The sequence below is a fragment of the Podarcis cretensis genome, assembly GCF_951804945.1.
Source record: "Podarcis cretensis genome assembly, chromosome: 1".
NCBI classification, from domain to species: Eukaryota; Metazoa; Chordata; class Lepidosauria; order Squamata; family Lacertidae; genus Podarcis; species Podarcis cretensis.
In genome coordinates, this window is record NC_137170.1 from 70996383 (window position 1) to 71011587 (window position 15205).

Genomic DNA, 15205 nt, shown 5'->3' on the forward strand with positions numbered 1-15205 from the left:
TCCATTTTGCCCCTAACCTCACCCCCCATATTGCTTATTCGTTTCAACATCTCCCCTCTTAATGCATAGGGCTTTTTGCCCAAGCTACAATGTGCATTCCGGTCCCTACTCTTACACACACACACACGCACAAATGCCCATCTCCATCTCAGTACAGATAGGAACAAATCCTCCATCCTCCTGTGCAACAATGTAAGAAAGGAGAAATGGTTCCTGCACACCTCCACCACCCTTAATTCCCTTCCCTCCCTGTTATTCGTGGACAGTGGATGGGACTGGTGTTGAGCTTTCATATCTAGGGACAGCTAGTGCAAGTGGAAGGTTAAAGCCCATGTGTACTGGTATCATTGTGGCTCAACATTTTTCAAAGATCCTATTAGAACATTCTAAGGCAAAAGTGAGAACGTGCTTCAAAACACGCTTTATTTTAAACAGCACAGCTTTTCTAAGAAACATAATCACTGCTGCCCTTTCACCCAGTCAGATTTTCTAGCCTGCAGCCAGGCAAAGTGAACCAGTACAGACAGCTGGTAGGTGCTCCTCTATAATTAACTCCATTGCCAGAACAACAATTGGCAAGCAACTATTGTTTTGAGCGCAATTAGAGAATGCAAAGAATGCCACTGCAAGGCTGCTGGATACAATAATGTAATCTTTTGCAGGGAAATAATGTATGTGTTTAGTTACTGATGAGGAACTGTAGGAGAAAGGCAGGCCACATCAGTTTTGAAATGAAAGAGAAAAGCATAAAGGTGCCATCTCAGTGACAAATGTGTAAGTTCTCACTGGATTTATGTTGATAAAGGAAGTTTATCTAAACAGGTCTCTCTTGTCATATCTGAAACTCCCATCAGGGCAGCTGTATACTATGGTTTATTGCTTCATTATACTAGGCCAACATTGCCTCCAGGACGTTTCTGGTAATAGGTACACATGGTGTCAGCATAACAGTATATTAAAATGCCAGGATGACGTGTTGTTATTTCTATGTGTAGGCAAAGCTGAGGCATTGTTCATGGAATAAAAACAGGACCCAAAAGTGCACCAATTCAGGTGCTGGCTTCATATTTCATATTTAAAAACAAAATACTTTTCTAATGTTTTTTGCTTGTAGACCTTATACCAAACCAGATCATGGACCCCTTTAACTCAGCCTTGTCTTCAATGAGAGGCAGCAGCAATCCAAGGTTTCAAGCAGGAGCTTTCTCAGCACTACCAGGAAATGGCAGGAATTTGAACCTGGGGCCTTTTCTGTGCAAAGCTTGTGCTCCTTCACTGAGCCATGGCCCTTCCCCACTCATGAAAGAAACTTTTCTTCTAAAAGGTTTAAGAAGATCCCAGCACTTGAAATTTATTGACATGACAAACCACTAACAAAAATGGACACCCTCTCACCCAGAGTTTTCCAAACTGTGTGTTGAAACACATTAGTGTGTCGGCTGCAGTGTGTAGGTGTGTCGCATGAACAATCCCTGTGCTCTTGCGGTGGCTGGAAAGGGGTTAGTTTAACCTCTGGTTTGCTAGGAAAACTGGATTACTGTGTCGTGAAATGATGCATGTCTAAAAAGTGTGTCACCAACATGGAAAGTTTGGAAAGCTCTGCTCTAACCAGAATTAATTTGTTCCAAAAGGGGAGCAGTGTGCCCAATGTTTCAAGTCGATTGATTTTATTGCATTAGCCATATGGCCATAGCATAATATACATAGAAATAACAACATAAAATGGGGGTGGGGAGGTAAAAGTGGATGTCGTCCTGGGCGAATACTTTGAAAAAAAAAATGGGGATAACAAAAGTAACAGGGGATTTAAAACATCGAGTGACAGAGAATACAAAAACAGGTTCAATTGTGCGGCGTATCGACTACATCTGTGGTATTAAAGAAGTTGGTGCCGCTTTCCTCTTCATCACACTAAGCAGGAAGTTAGCTGTCATCTCAGTAATCCAACAGTCAGAATCCTGCAGAAGAAGGGACACTATCCAAGGCTGGATTGGGAGATGAAGCTTGTTCACGAGAGGAGTTAGAAACCGAGATCTTTCATCTGTCCAGTTGGGACAGAAGAGCATTACATGTTCCATAGTCTCCAGAGCCGTGTCATTGCAGGTGCATGTTCTATTTGCGATGGAAACTCTGGAGTAACGACCCGACAAAACTGCTGTAGGAAAACAGTTGAAACGGGCACAGGTAAAGGCCCTTCGCTTAGCCTCCGAAGGAATTGTGAAGCAGTATAGAGGGATCCCTTCAGGGGGTGGAATAGCTAGGGCTAGGCCTGAACACGGCCCTCTCGCATGGGAAGCTGTGTTAGAAAAGTCAAGTTGCTGTAGCTTCTTTTTGATTGGAGGTAGGGCCGCCGGGCTGATGCACTCTAAGTTAAAAACAGTTTTGCGGTTCAAATTGAGAAGAGAGCGGAATTTGAGATTAATTGTGGTTTTCCAAGGAGAATCATGAATATCTCTTAGGATCAGATTGGAGAAACCACCTCTAATTTGAGCATCCGATGCTAGTAGGTGGGAGCTATAGGAAATGGCTCGACTCCATGCTCGTTTTTCAATTGAGGGCTGGGCGAACTCAAGTCGTAGGGCTGCACCTGAGACACATCTCGGGACGCCGGAAAGAGATCTCAGAAACATGTGAAGTGGGCGATCCAAGTTACCTGATATTGCTGTAGTCCATACTTCGCAGCCATATAATAATTTAGGGACAACTTTGGCATTAAATATTTGAATTGCTGCTGGAAGGTGTTTGCCGCCCTTCTGGTGATAAAATCGGACAATGGCATTAGAGGTCGTGGTTGCAGCAAGAGAGGCAGATTGTAGATGGGTGGTCCAGGAGAGATTATAAGTAAATATTAAGCCTAGATATTTAAAGGCTTTTACCTTTTCTAAGTAGCCACCTGTGATCTTAAGTGGCTCCAGCTTGAGTTTGCGGGAACGAGTGAAGTGGAGGACTTTCGATTTTTTGTAATTAATATTAAGAGCTTCCGCCTTACAATAGGCGATAAATGCATTAACTGCATTTGCTAGGTCCGCGGCTGTTCTGGATAAGATGACGGCATCATCTGCATAGAAAAGGGAAGCAACGGGGTGGCCTGCTAAGTGAGGAGGATACTTAGTTGCTAGCTTCAAAGGGGAAAGAGCATCATGAAGATAAAGATTAAACAGTAAAGGGGCCAAGAGACAACCTTGTCGGACGCCCCTGGCCGTTGGGAATGGAGTGGTAAGGGAGCCGTTGGGACCAATTCGGACGCGAGCTGTGGTGTTTGAATAAAGGGAAATAATTAGGGAAAGGAGGTGCGGATCAATTCCCAGATGGGCAAGTTTGGACCATAATCTCTGCCTAGGAATGGAATCAAAGGCGGCCTCCAGGTCCATGAAAGCGGCAAACAGGTGGCCTTGCCTTGATGCAGTGTATTTACTGGCAAGGTGATAGAGTGTTAAACAGTGGTCCATGGTTGATGCTGACTTCTGGAAGCCAATCTGTTCTGGCAGTAGAATGTTTCTCTCATGGACCCATGAAAGAAGTTCTTCCAGTAAAACAGAGGCAAATATTTTCCCCGGAATAGATAGTAAACTGATGGGGCGATAGTTCCTAGGGATGTTTGGCTGGCCGCCTTTGAAAATCGGAACTATTGTAGCTTCTCTCCAGGAGTCGGGGATGTCTAGGGCGGAGGAGATAGCGGTGAATACAGGAGTCAGCTGTTCACTCCACCAAAGAGGATCAGTCAGGAAAAGGTCCAACGGGGGCCTTATTCCTTTGCATGGACATTATGATGTTGAAGATGCGGGTTGAGGTAAAATTTACTGAGGAGGTGGTACTAAGAGAACAGGAACAGAGGTCCAACGGGGATTGAAGGTGATCTGTAAGATGATTTGGAGAAGTGAAACTGGCTGAATAATAGGCGATCCATTCGCCAACGGAAATCAGGGTAGCTGAATTGAATGGTGCCGAAGGCCTAACTAAGCGCCAGAAGGAGCGGGAGTCATGCCTCTCTACAGCCGAACGAAGAGTGGACCAAGCCTCAAGGATGTGTTGCTGTTTCTTGCAATAAATCATGGTTTTGTATGTCCTTTTAATATCTAGAAGCTCTGCACAGGTTTGGGGGTCGTTGGAAAATTTGATGATTCTGACCATTTTCCTAATTCACCTTCTTAGGGCTTTACATTCCTTGTCAAACCAAGGTGATTCAGAGAAGAAGCGTTGGTGGGTAGGCGAGGTGGTGGTTATGCTAGTTGTTGAAAAAGCATCAATTAATTTCCGGTATTGATCAGCGGGCAGAATTGAGTCAGAGATAACTGCAGGCATATCAAATGATTTTTGTATGTCCAGGGCAAGAGAGGAGCTGAGGCTTGTCCATTTCTTTGTTTTGTATACAGGGTAGCTTTGTGCCGTGGAACTATAGTTTGAGGGGACTGAAAATGGCTCTATTAGGTTTAACAATAGAGTCAATGGAAGGTGGTCACCACCAAAATATTCAGCCACTTCCATTTTTGTAGAGAGTGAGAATAGCTCCGGCGTCAATAGAATGTAGTCGACAACACTGGTTCCCCGGGAAGAGATGCACATTGACTGCTGCGAGGACAAGGGAGTAACGTTGCCATTTGCGATGCAAAGATCGTTTTTGATGGCCAATTGGGCCATCAGCCTCCCCGACGCATTTGTTATGGGATCAAGAGAGCATCTGTTTCCCCAGGGGGGCTGCAGGGGATTGTCCAGGAGTGCTGCGGGAGATAATATAGCATCGTCGTTGGGACCTATTCTTGCGTTAAAGTCGCCTAAGAGAATTTGGGGAAGTCCAGGGTTAGTTGTTTGAAGATCATGGAGCCAAGACGAAAGTTCAGACCACCTTTCATTACGGTCGGAATCATTAATTGCTGGGGCAGATATATCTGCTGGGGGCAGATCCACCTTCCAAAGACCAAAAGCCCATGGTTGATGTTTCAAGTCAAAGCACCCCTAAACATTGCAGCTAGCAAAAGATTATGATGATTAAAAATATTGTAGGTCACCTTTAAGGGCGAAAGACCTATCAAGTTGGCTTGCAAGATATAATAGGCTACAACAACATAAACTTAATAAAACCAGAAATAAATAACAAACCAGTCAGCCCCCCAAATGTTAAAAATCCAGTACAAGATACAACTAAAACCATCAATCCAGCAAGCACATCTCAAAAGTAAATCAAAGAAAACAGATGCATCGTCAGGTTTTGCAAAAGGTCTATAATGGTGATACCTGTCAGATCCCAGATGGCAAAACATTACAGAGATGTGGGGCCAGTTCAAAGAAATCACAATTCATACATATGTGATATGAACTGATGTTCAGTTGTGACCACTTCATGTTAACAGTCTAGGATGAAGCTGTTGAAAACCTTTTCTATGTAGTAGTTCTTCCTGTGGGGCTTTTAATGTTTGTACATTTCTTTTCATCTTGCTCATCTGAAGACATATTATGCCAGTGCTACTTCACAATGTTGGGCCAGGGAGAAGCTTACAAACAGTATGGGATATGCAGCCCAGTCCTATGCCATGAGGTAACCCTTAACTCATTGAAATTCGTAAGACCAGATTGAAATCACTGGATTTGGGTATGCTTAGCTCTGCATAAGGCTGCAGCCTTAATTCTCATCATTTAGAATGCTTGCCCCTATGATGTCACACACACATATCTCTTTTTTTTAACACACATATCTATATCTAGATAGATAGATAGATAGATAGATAGATAGATAGATAGATCACGTTAGCAAAGCCATCATATAGGTCAAGAATAGGAAGTCTTTGGCCCTCCAGGTGCTGTTGGGACTCCCAGCCAGTTTAACCAAGGATTAGGTATGATGGGAGTTGTAACATCTTGAGGATCATATGCTCCTCACCTCTGTTGCTGAGGCAGAATATAGCCTTATGCTGAATGGCTTTTGTGCAGGTGCAAAGATCATGCGTGTGTCCCTTAGAATCAAACTAGCCTATCAAGTAAAGCTCTTACTCAACTAAAACTAGTGTGCAATTCCAATGATGAGAACTTCTAAGCTTATCAGCTGGTATTAGCCTTCAACTCAAGTCTTCTGTGCCTTGGATTACAAGGCAATCTTTATTATAATGGGTGGGGTGGCATAGTGAATGTCTGGTTTTGCCAGTCAGCTATTTTGGGTAGGCAGGTCTTCACTTACTGATTCTAACTGGGTTGAATTTGGCTTCAGGCATAAGTCAATAAAACTGACTTCTGTTTACATGCCAGTTGAATGAATTCATTCTTGTGCAATGCATTCCTTCTTTAGCATATCACCACTAGGGGACAGTTTAAGACAACAGATACATCAATATTTTTTTCTACAATTCTGGGAAGGACAGGGTCTAAATCTCCTCCATCATGAAATTCACTGGGCAGCTTTGGGCTAGTATGACACTAAGTGAGGCTGCCTACCTTTTAACCTCTAACAGTTGTGAAGACTGCATTCTGACATAAATGGTGCTACGTATGCAAACTGCAGCACTTTGCCTGCACCATTATTTTGCTAATCTACAGAATAGGCATACAGGAGACTGAAGGAACCAGAGACTAATGGTGTGGTCTCTATGAGGACTGAAAATGCTTATTCAGCACCACCAAATGGCTATGACTTTTCTCTGAGTAAGACACAATGAAGGTGATTCAGCTGAGGTCAACAAGAGCCTCGGAACAGAAGATAAAATGGGAAGACAGAGCTGGAGAGAAGCAGGGGAGTATCCCAGTGGAGAAGAAAGTTCTGCAAGTGGCCCGCAAGTCGTGGGTGAGGACCCCAAAACACACACTGCCTTATATAGGACACAGACTATAATTTCCACCCATCCTAGTAGCGGCTAATCCATCTGAAAGCCATTGTTCAAAGTCTCAGGCAGAGGTCTACCTCAGGCATAGGCAAACTCTGGCCCTCCAGATGTTTGGGACTGCAACTCCCATCACCCCTAGCTAACAGGACCAATGGTCAGGGATGATGGGAATTGTAGTCCCAAACATCTGGAGGGCCAGAGTTTGCCTATGCCTGGTCTATCTCCTGTCAGACACTTTGCCCAGAAGCTTCTACCTGTATGTTGCAATGGATATGCTCTCCCATTAACTGATGGCTAAGCACAGGAGAAAGGATAAATATTCCATCTCTTGAAGGAATTAAGATACATAAAAAAAATAGAAGGGGTCATGGGGTCAGTGTAGGTCCTCCCCTATCAACTGTGGGTGAAACTGCCCACATCTTGTTCACCTGAGAACCTTAACAAAGGTGCACCCAATTAAACTCCATAACATGTTCCAGTGTTGCTGAATTAAAGGCTGTGATCATCAAAATCTCTATTACAGGGTTTCATGTTACAACCAAGACACATGTGGGTTTATGTCATTATGTGAAGTGGCTTCATGTATCAACACAATTCAGACATGTATTACAAGAGTATTACCTAAGACATACAGGTGAAGTGTGCCTGTAAGATGCAAGATGTTCTTCATTCGGTTTGGTATTTAATGCTATTCATCCCATCCCACCCCTGACCTAATAAGAGATGAATAGAAACAATGAAATTACACTTAATTCGTTTTAATAGATGCTCTAGTAAAAATGAACAGAACATGTGAAAACAAGAATTACTGGTGCTTCCTTAAACTGCTACAGTAAGGAAAAATATTAACGGTTAGATTATCTAATACAACTTAACACTACACATTAAATTGGACATCATAAATACAATCCCAACTTGTTTCTCAGATTTTAGCGCTAGTATTGGTAATTCAATGTGAATGCATCATCAGCATAAAAAGAAGGCTTATTGTACAGCAACTAAAAGTCTGAGAAACTGGATTTCATTAATATTCATGCACATAACCATTTGTTGGTTTTTTTAATTTAAAAAAATCAGTTAAGAAAACATAAAAAATAACCATGGAGCTAATTACACAAATAGCCCAATATAGCTGATGCTCTTCTGTCTTACTTGGTAAAAGTCCAAAATCACTGGGTGTGGGAATCACACTTCAGCCGGCATTATTACTGGATAGAATCCATGAACTTCAAGACAACTTGCATGAAACTCTCATGTATATCCCAGTCAAATGAATGGAAAGAGCTGCATAGTTCTGTCTCTGTGCACCCTGCTGCCTGGCATGAGCTCCAGAAAACCGACCCTACTTCAAGGTTATCACTTTTTGTTCCTGTGGTATGAAGGCACAAATAATTGAATAATACATACTATTATATATTCAAACACTTTAGTATAAAATATTAAATTTTACATTTATGTCAAAATAATTTACCAAGTATTAGCTGCACCAATATTCAGGCTGTACAGAAAAACTGTACAAGTTTGGTAAGCAAGGACAGTTAGTCAACAATTTACATGAGCAGGTGTCTGTGATTCAGGAAGTAGTTGGTTAGCAAACAGTGCAATCCTCTGCATGTTTATTCAGGAAATAAGACCCAGTAGGTTCAGTGGGACTTACTCCCAGGTAAGTATGCACAGGCTTGCACCCATAGACTTTCATAGTAAGTTACACAAATTGTCTCAGTCAAAGAAAGGCCTAATGTCAGCAGTAATTCCCAAGCTGTACACCATGAGAAGGACTGACAAAATGCGTCCTAAAAAACTAAGCCGTTATGGCAAAAAACATCTGCTACCCAATGCAACAATTGATTCCCTTTTCTCACCAATATATGAGCTGCAGCAGCATACCAAGCAACACTCCAAGATTCCTTAAAGCCTACAGGACAGTAGAAGGAGGAGGAATCCTAGAAACATTAGTACTACCCAAGAAAGCACAGTGCCACCCCTACACCTTACTCATTGGGTAAAAGGGAGGGTGGAACACTTGGCAGTTAGGATTGACACTATTATCCTGCATTTGCACAGATTATACTGTCCATTATTCTGAAAGCTGAATAGAGATATATATCTGAGTGAAGAACAAAGCATGCCTTCAATTTTAACCCAGAAAGAAAGACTGCTTCTCGGGTATCAAAAGTTTGAGCAATGCAAGTCTACAGTGAATATTTATAGTGTGTGTGTGAGAGAGAGAGAGAGGGAGGGAGGGAGGGAGAGAGAGATTCAATACTGATTTTTCTTAAGTGATGTGTTTGAAGCACAATGCTTGATCTGAAAAGTTTAGCACACACCCAAGGGGAGGGGAAAATCTCCCCAGCACATCAATATTTCTGGCATTGTAATTTCTCAGTTTGCCAAAGGTAGACAGGTAGCAGGAATACTGCATATAAGAATTTATAATACAAAAATTATTTAAATGTATGTTAAGTGAAATGATCAGGTGTAGACTTTACCAGTATTGGGCTAAGAATTCCTAAGGAGACTTCCTAGAAATAGAAAAGGATTGCCAGAATTCTGACAAAAGGTTTCTCCCAAGAAAGACAAAACACATATTCCTAAAAACTGCAAACAGTTGTCCAAAATTTGCAGATAGCTACTGCTAAAAGATGAGAAACCAAACAAAGCCCAGGAGCTGCTTAAAGTACTGCTACTCCCCCACTTTCTCCTTACACACTTCAGGCTTGTTAAGATGCTACTCCCTCAAAATTGTTTTCCTGAGATAGCACCCAATATCTACAGAGAAAGGAATTCTGGGGAATTTCAACAGTTTTAGCAGCTAAAGCTACTGTGCTTCTCCAGGAGATTCTGAACTGTAGCAAGCAGAGATGAAAAGTTAACATAATATATTACAGCCTCAAATCAGTTCAGAGTTTGTTAACTGAAAAGGTATTTCAACTGGTCCTTGTTTCACTTCTCCTTCCCTTAAGCCAGTGCCAAATTCTAAAAATCAAGTGGGAATTAGAACCCCCACACTTTCCTGATCTATATCTGGGGTTGCCAAACTGTGGTCCATGGATCACTGGTGTTCCATAAGCTTCATTCAGGTGGTCTGTGGATATGCGGTTGAACAGGCAATGGCATGTCTGTTGCTTTCAACTGATTTTTAATTGTTTTTAATTGTCTCCTTTAATTCTTATATCATATTCTATTGCATTACAGTTTGAATTCTAGGGATCACAATAAAACACAATGTATAAGAATTAAAAGAAGCAATTTAAATGTAATTTAAAAGTCATTCAGTATCTAATGCAGTTCATTACAATTGCCACTACGTGCAAAAAGTAAAATAAAATTGAGTGAGCCACAAAGATCCTCAGCAATTTTCAAGCAGTCCATAGAGGAAAAAGTATGAGAACCAGTGATCTACAGAATTCATTTCAAACACAATTTGTGTGCAGAAAATCAACACCTTTGACCTCCAGCCAATTCTGCTATAATAATGTTCCCTGTACAGTGGTACCTCGGGTTAAGTACTTAATTCGTTCCGGAGCTCCGTTCTTAACCTGAAACTGTTCTTAACCTGAAGCACCACTTTAGCTAATGAGGCCTCCTGCTGCTGCAGCTGCGCCGCCACTGCATGATTTCTGTTCTCATCCTGAAGCAAAGTTCTTAACCCGAGGTAATATTTCTGAGTTAGTGGAGTCTGTAACCTGAAGCGTATGTAACCTGAAGCATATGTAACCCAAGGTACCACTGTATGTACAAGCATGAAAATGCATTAGACATTAATGTGCACCAGTCATTTAATATTTTGTAGTCCTGTGCAACTTGTTCATGGAAACCTTGAAACAAAGCTGGTATAAAATTATTCCTTTTAGATTTCTTACACACACACACACACACACACACACACACACACACACACACCATTCATTGCTCAGAAGTGCCCCTTTTCCCCTTCCAACTCTTCTCTCTCTGCTCAAGTTCAGCTTCAGTGAAGGCTGCTGGTCCCCAGTTTGTGATGAAGTGAGGATTCTTGGAACCTATAAGACACAATATGTTACTTGTAGTACTTTGAATAGGTATGACCCATTCCAGATCTGGCCTTGCTTAGTTACTTGCAATAAGTTGTGCCATAATATAGATGCCATCGAAAGTAATGCACATGGACAGAGATCTCCGCACTTGGATGTGCATCCAATGTATGCTCTTTGGTTTCTGATCTAGCAAACAATGTTCATTTCATTTTCATTTCAGGGTGATAGGTTTTTCAAAATTATATAGAAGGTCAAAATCGGACCTGATCGTTATAATTCTGAAGAACTGTGCCTATTATTAAACCAGAATACAGCTTTTCAGTGTTTGACCTTTTTTGCAAACATTACCCTTCTCATCCCCAAAATGCCATGCACCTAATTCCCTTGTCAGTCCTATTTTTCAAATGGTGAACTGAGAACTGAAGATCGTGGCTGATGTTCCAAAGCCTATGAGGCTGGGATCTGAACCCAGGCTTCCAAGACTGATAGACAATATTCTAGCCATCATGCTAAAATGATTAGAGAATAGTTGTTGTGTTAAGAATGTTGAAATAATGACGTAGTCATTCTACAACGAAGAGCCCTAATATACGAACTACACAGCACCCATGTAGCTAGGCAAAAAGTTCACATCTTCCTTTTTTCATGCTGTGCTACCTGGAGCCCAGTTTCTCAGTACACAAACTGTAGTTTGTGCCAGTGGGCCACTTGGAGTCAGGAATTATCAGCCTTCTCTCCAACCTGGGCTTCATTTATGAGATGTCCACTCATAGTATGTATTTATGTATTTACAAATGGTTAATATTAGCCATGGACATCAAATAACCCCAGAAAAACAGGGAACAATTGCCCAATATCAGTCAAGTACTGTTCTGGGCTTAGCATGGGGAAAATATTTAAGAATTAATGGGTTTGTGTTATTGTAAATTGTATTGAACTTTTGCTTTGCAGAACAAGCAAGATATGGATTTTATAAATAAATTACTATGGAAGCGTAGATAGGATTTTATCTCGAGCACATTTTCTTGGAAATCAGTTTAATTCTATTTTGCGGAAATTCTGTCAAATAAATTTGTTTAGTAATGATGTGTCAGAGCCAATTCTCCAAGATCCACCAGCTTTTCAAATAGTCTTGGGATCACGGTGAGTAACAGAGAAGCTCTTACCCTAATGCCAACTGAAGCAGCAGCATATCTCTTATTAGAATTTAACTCAGAAACCTGACTGTTGCTGAACCAATAGATTAAGCTCATAGGAAGGGTTAGTGCTTGCTGATATATCACGTATTTCCTTCATTATGTTTTTACTCAACAAGGATGATTAAATAGGAAATTGAAACAGCAACTTCCTCGCTTCAGGAAAAACACTAAGAAGTACCCTGCTGAAGCTTAAATTGAACTAGAATGCATTTTGTAGCTGATAAGAACAAAACTAAAGTATGATCTCCACACAGCTGGAATGTGAAACATGTTACAGAAATAACCAAAACAAAACCAGGGGATTGTGCTACCGTCTAGGACTTGCAATTTTCTTTATTAATTTCATTTCACTTCCTTGACAAGCTATCCCAGGTGGATTATAAAATATAATTACAGTAGGATCATTATGCAGACATTATGTTCCGGGGGATTGTGTGTAAAGCCAAAATTGCATACAGTCAGAACTCCAGAACCACACACACACACAAACATCTCTACTTTTCTGAAGCCAGCACACCAAGTGGGCCTGGCCCGCAATGCAAGATGAAGAGCTTTTAGGTTCTCCACCATTCTTACTGGGCTCTGGGAGACTCCTGAGAGATGTCGTGGGAGCCTCCCAGAGTCTGCACGAGGCCTTCCCTGAGCCTGTTAAGAGTCTGAGAGCTTAAAAGGGCTTTCCGCAGTGGGGAAACACAGTGCACAAAGAGCTTTTAAGCACCCCGCCTTGCTTACTGGGCTCTGGGAAGCTCTTACGAGATCTTGGACAGCCCACGCAAGAGGCTCCCAGAGCCCAGGAAGCATTTCTGACAGCTTTAAGCTCCCTGTCTTGTGTGCATTTAAGTTGTGTGATATCAGGTTGCTGGCCACCAAACGCATAAAGCTGTGATAACCCAGGTTAAATGCGTGCAGGTTACAATCCTACTATATAAAATAAATGCAATATATCATTTTAATAGTGGGAAAACCCCTACCAAAGAGTACTTGTGAGGAGTCTTGCAGGAACCTACAATCTCAGCTGGCATTGTTTGTTTGCAGCACAGTCCCCTTTAAAGGTAAAGGTAAAGGTACCCCCGCCTGTACGGGCCAGTTGTGTCCGACTCTAGGGTTGCGTGCTCATCTCGCTCTAGAGGCCATGAGCCGGCGCCGTCCGAAGACACTTCCGGGTCACGTGGCCAGCGTGACAAAGCTGCAGCTGGTGAGCCAGCACCAGCGCAGCACACGGAAATGCTGTTTACCTTCCCGCTATAAAGCGGTACCTATTTATCTACTTGCACTTAAGAGTGCTTTCAAACTGCTAGGTGGGCAGGAGCTGGGACCGAACGACGGGAACTCACCCTGCCGCGGGGATTCGAACCGCCGACCATACAATCGGCAAATCCTAGGCACTGAGGTTTTACCCACAGCGCCACCCGCGTCCCTCCCACAGTCCCCTTTATAAAAATAAAAATACAGTCCCCTTTATTCAGATTTAAAAATAAAAATAAAAATCATGTTTTCCAGTCTGCAGCATTTCCCAGTTCACTAACAGGAAGTGCAGCCCAGGCTGACTCAGTAACAGTTCAGACTTCTTGGAAACCACAATAGGTTACTGGAGATAAAAATAGCACCACTCATGTGTGGATTCATGAATGAAAACTGTACTTTCCTACCTGGTTCAATTAATCGAATTAGTCCCTCGTGGTGAGCAACTTTATCTTTCCAACTCTTTGTCTTGTTTGCTGCAACTTCCAACTTCTTTTTGACCTCCTAAAGCAAGATTAGATTGGTTTAAGCATTAACAATACATGGACACTCAAATGATAGGAGATTTCTGCTAGTGCCACTGCCCAAACATTTTACTACCTAAAATATTGCACTAGCTCACCTCATATTGTTCCAGTGCTTCCTTCCTATCCAGTTCCAGTTGTTCTAACTGTTGCAGGGCAACTTGAAGAGCATGTTCCTTCATCATTCTCTGGTTTTCCAACTCCTGCTTCTCTGCTTCAGTCACCTCAATGGTCTGCTGCTGCTCCAAATGCCATTTCTCCAGTTCTTGTCTCTTTGTAGATTCTTCCTCCAGTAGTCTAGAAAGAGTTTATAGTGATTGGGAAAGAGTGTATACATTAGGAACATCACTATCTATCAATTTGATTAACAATCAAAAATAGACACAGTTATTCTCCAGAACTAATAAAGAGTTGTGTAGAACAGGTCAGTGGGAGGGGTTTTTTGCTTTCATGTTCCCACCCTGCTTGACAACCACGCTTGGAGTATAAATAATCTCCCATATAAGATTAGCCGATGCCCATGGGATGTTTTCATCACCCACTTCAGCCTATAGCTCAGTTTACAGACTTCACCCATCAGATTTCACTAAACCTGTCTCTTGACTGACAGACAACTGTGGGCTGAGAGACTCAGTTTGCAGCCACCAATGCTACTGAATGCCAGAGGCAGAAAATACAATGATTCAGGGACAAGAGAATTCTGCCTGACTGCAGAGATATTCAGATTGCTTTGTCACTTCCCAAATCTATCTCTCTTCAAGCATTCCACTCTATTAGATACATGAATGGCAACCCTCTCACTCAGTATGAAGTACTGAGTAGCCTAAGATTTTATTCCTATTGCTATAAAAATATATACTGACCTGGCCTGAAGTCTCCTGACAGTCTCCTCATCCTGGCGTGCCTGTTTTTCATCCTCCAAGGCCTCCTGTAGCTGCTTATACATTTCCTCGAGTTCCCGGACTCTCTGCAAGTACTGTTCTAGCTCAGATGACTTCTGGGCTACCTGTTCTTCCATTTTCTGTCTCACCTGGTGATATGGAAGAGAAGGATGCTTCCTCATACTTCACAACCAATAACAGCATTCATCCTTTTATGTAAGAGAGAGAGAGAGAGAGAGAGGAAGGAAGGAAGGAAGGAAGGAAGGAAGGAAGGAAGGAAGGAAGAAGGAAGAAAGGAATCCTTCCATCTGCCCACCAGGTTTCCCATCCCCCAAACCCTCATAAGTTTGCAGCTGTGATTTTTCCTTTTCATCAGCAAATAAACCTCCTGGCCCTTTCTTTTCCATACATTGCTGCAATCCCGGCCTTGTTTCTATGTACCTATTATTAATTTGGATCGTCAAGCTTTAATCTATTTATTAAGATAGATCATTTTTAGACTCACAAATTAAACGGCTAGAACTTGCCCCTTCTTTG

At 42.0% G+C, this 15205-nt stretch overlaps 1 protein-coding gene across 2 annotated transcripts in view; it reads right to left on the reverse strand.

The window, feature by feature from the left end:
* Positions 1-7551: 7551 nt before the first annotated feature.
* SWAP70 (switching B cell complex subunit SWAP70) overlaps positions 7552-15205 on the reverse strand; it is a 36515-nt gene continuing 28861 nt past the window's right edge. The window contains exons 9-13 of one of the 2 annotated variants that reach the window (XM_079986799.1): positions 14651-14817; positions 13886-14084; positions 13671-13767; positions 10713-10828; positions 7552-8178 (exon numbers count right to left, since the gene is read on the reverse strand). In XM_079986799.1, coding sequence (XP_079842925.1) covers positions 10716-10828; positions 13671-13767; positions 13886-14084; positions 14651-14817 — 576 coding nt within the window. In that variant the 3' untranslated portion in view covers positions 7552-8178; positions 10713-10715. Of the gene's footprint in view, positions 10829-13670; positions 13768-13885; positions 14085-14650; positions 14818-15205 lie in introns of both variants that reach the window. The other variant, XM_079986798.1, reaches the window with a different exon arrangement.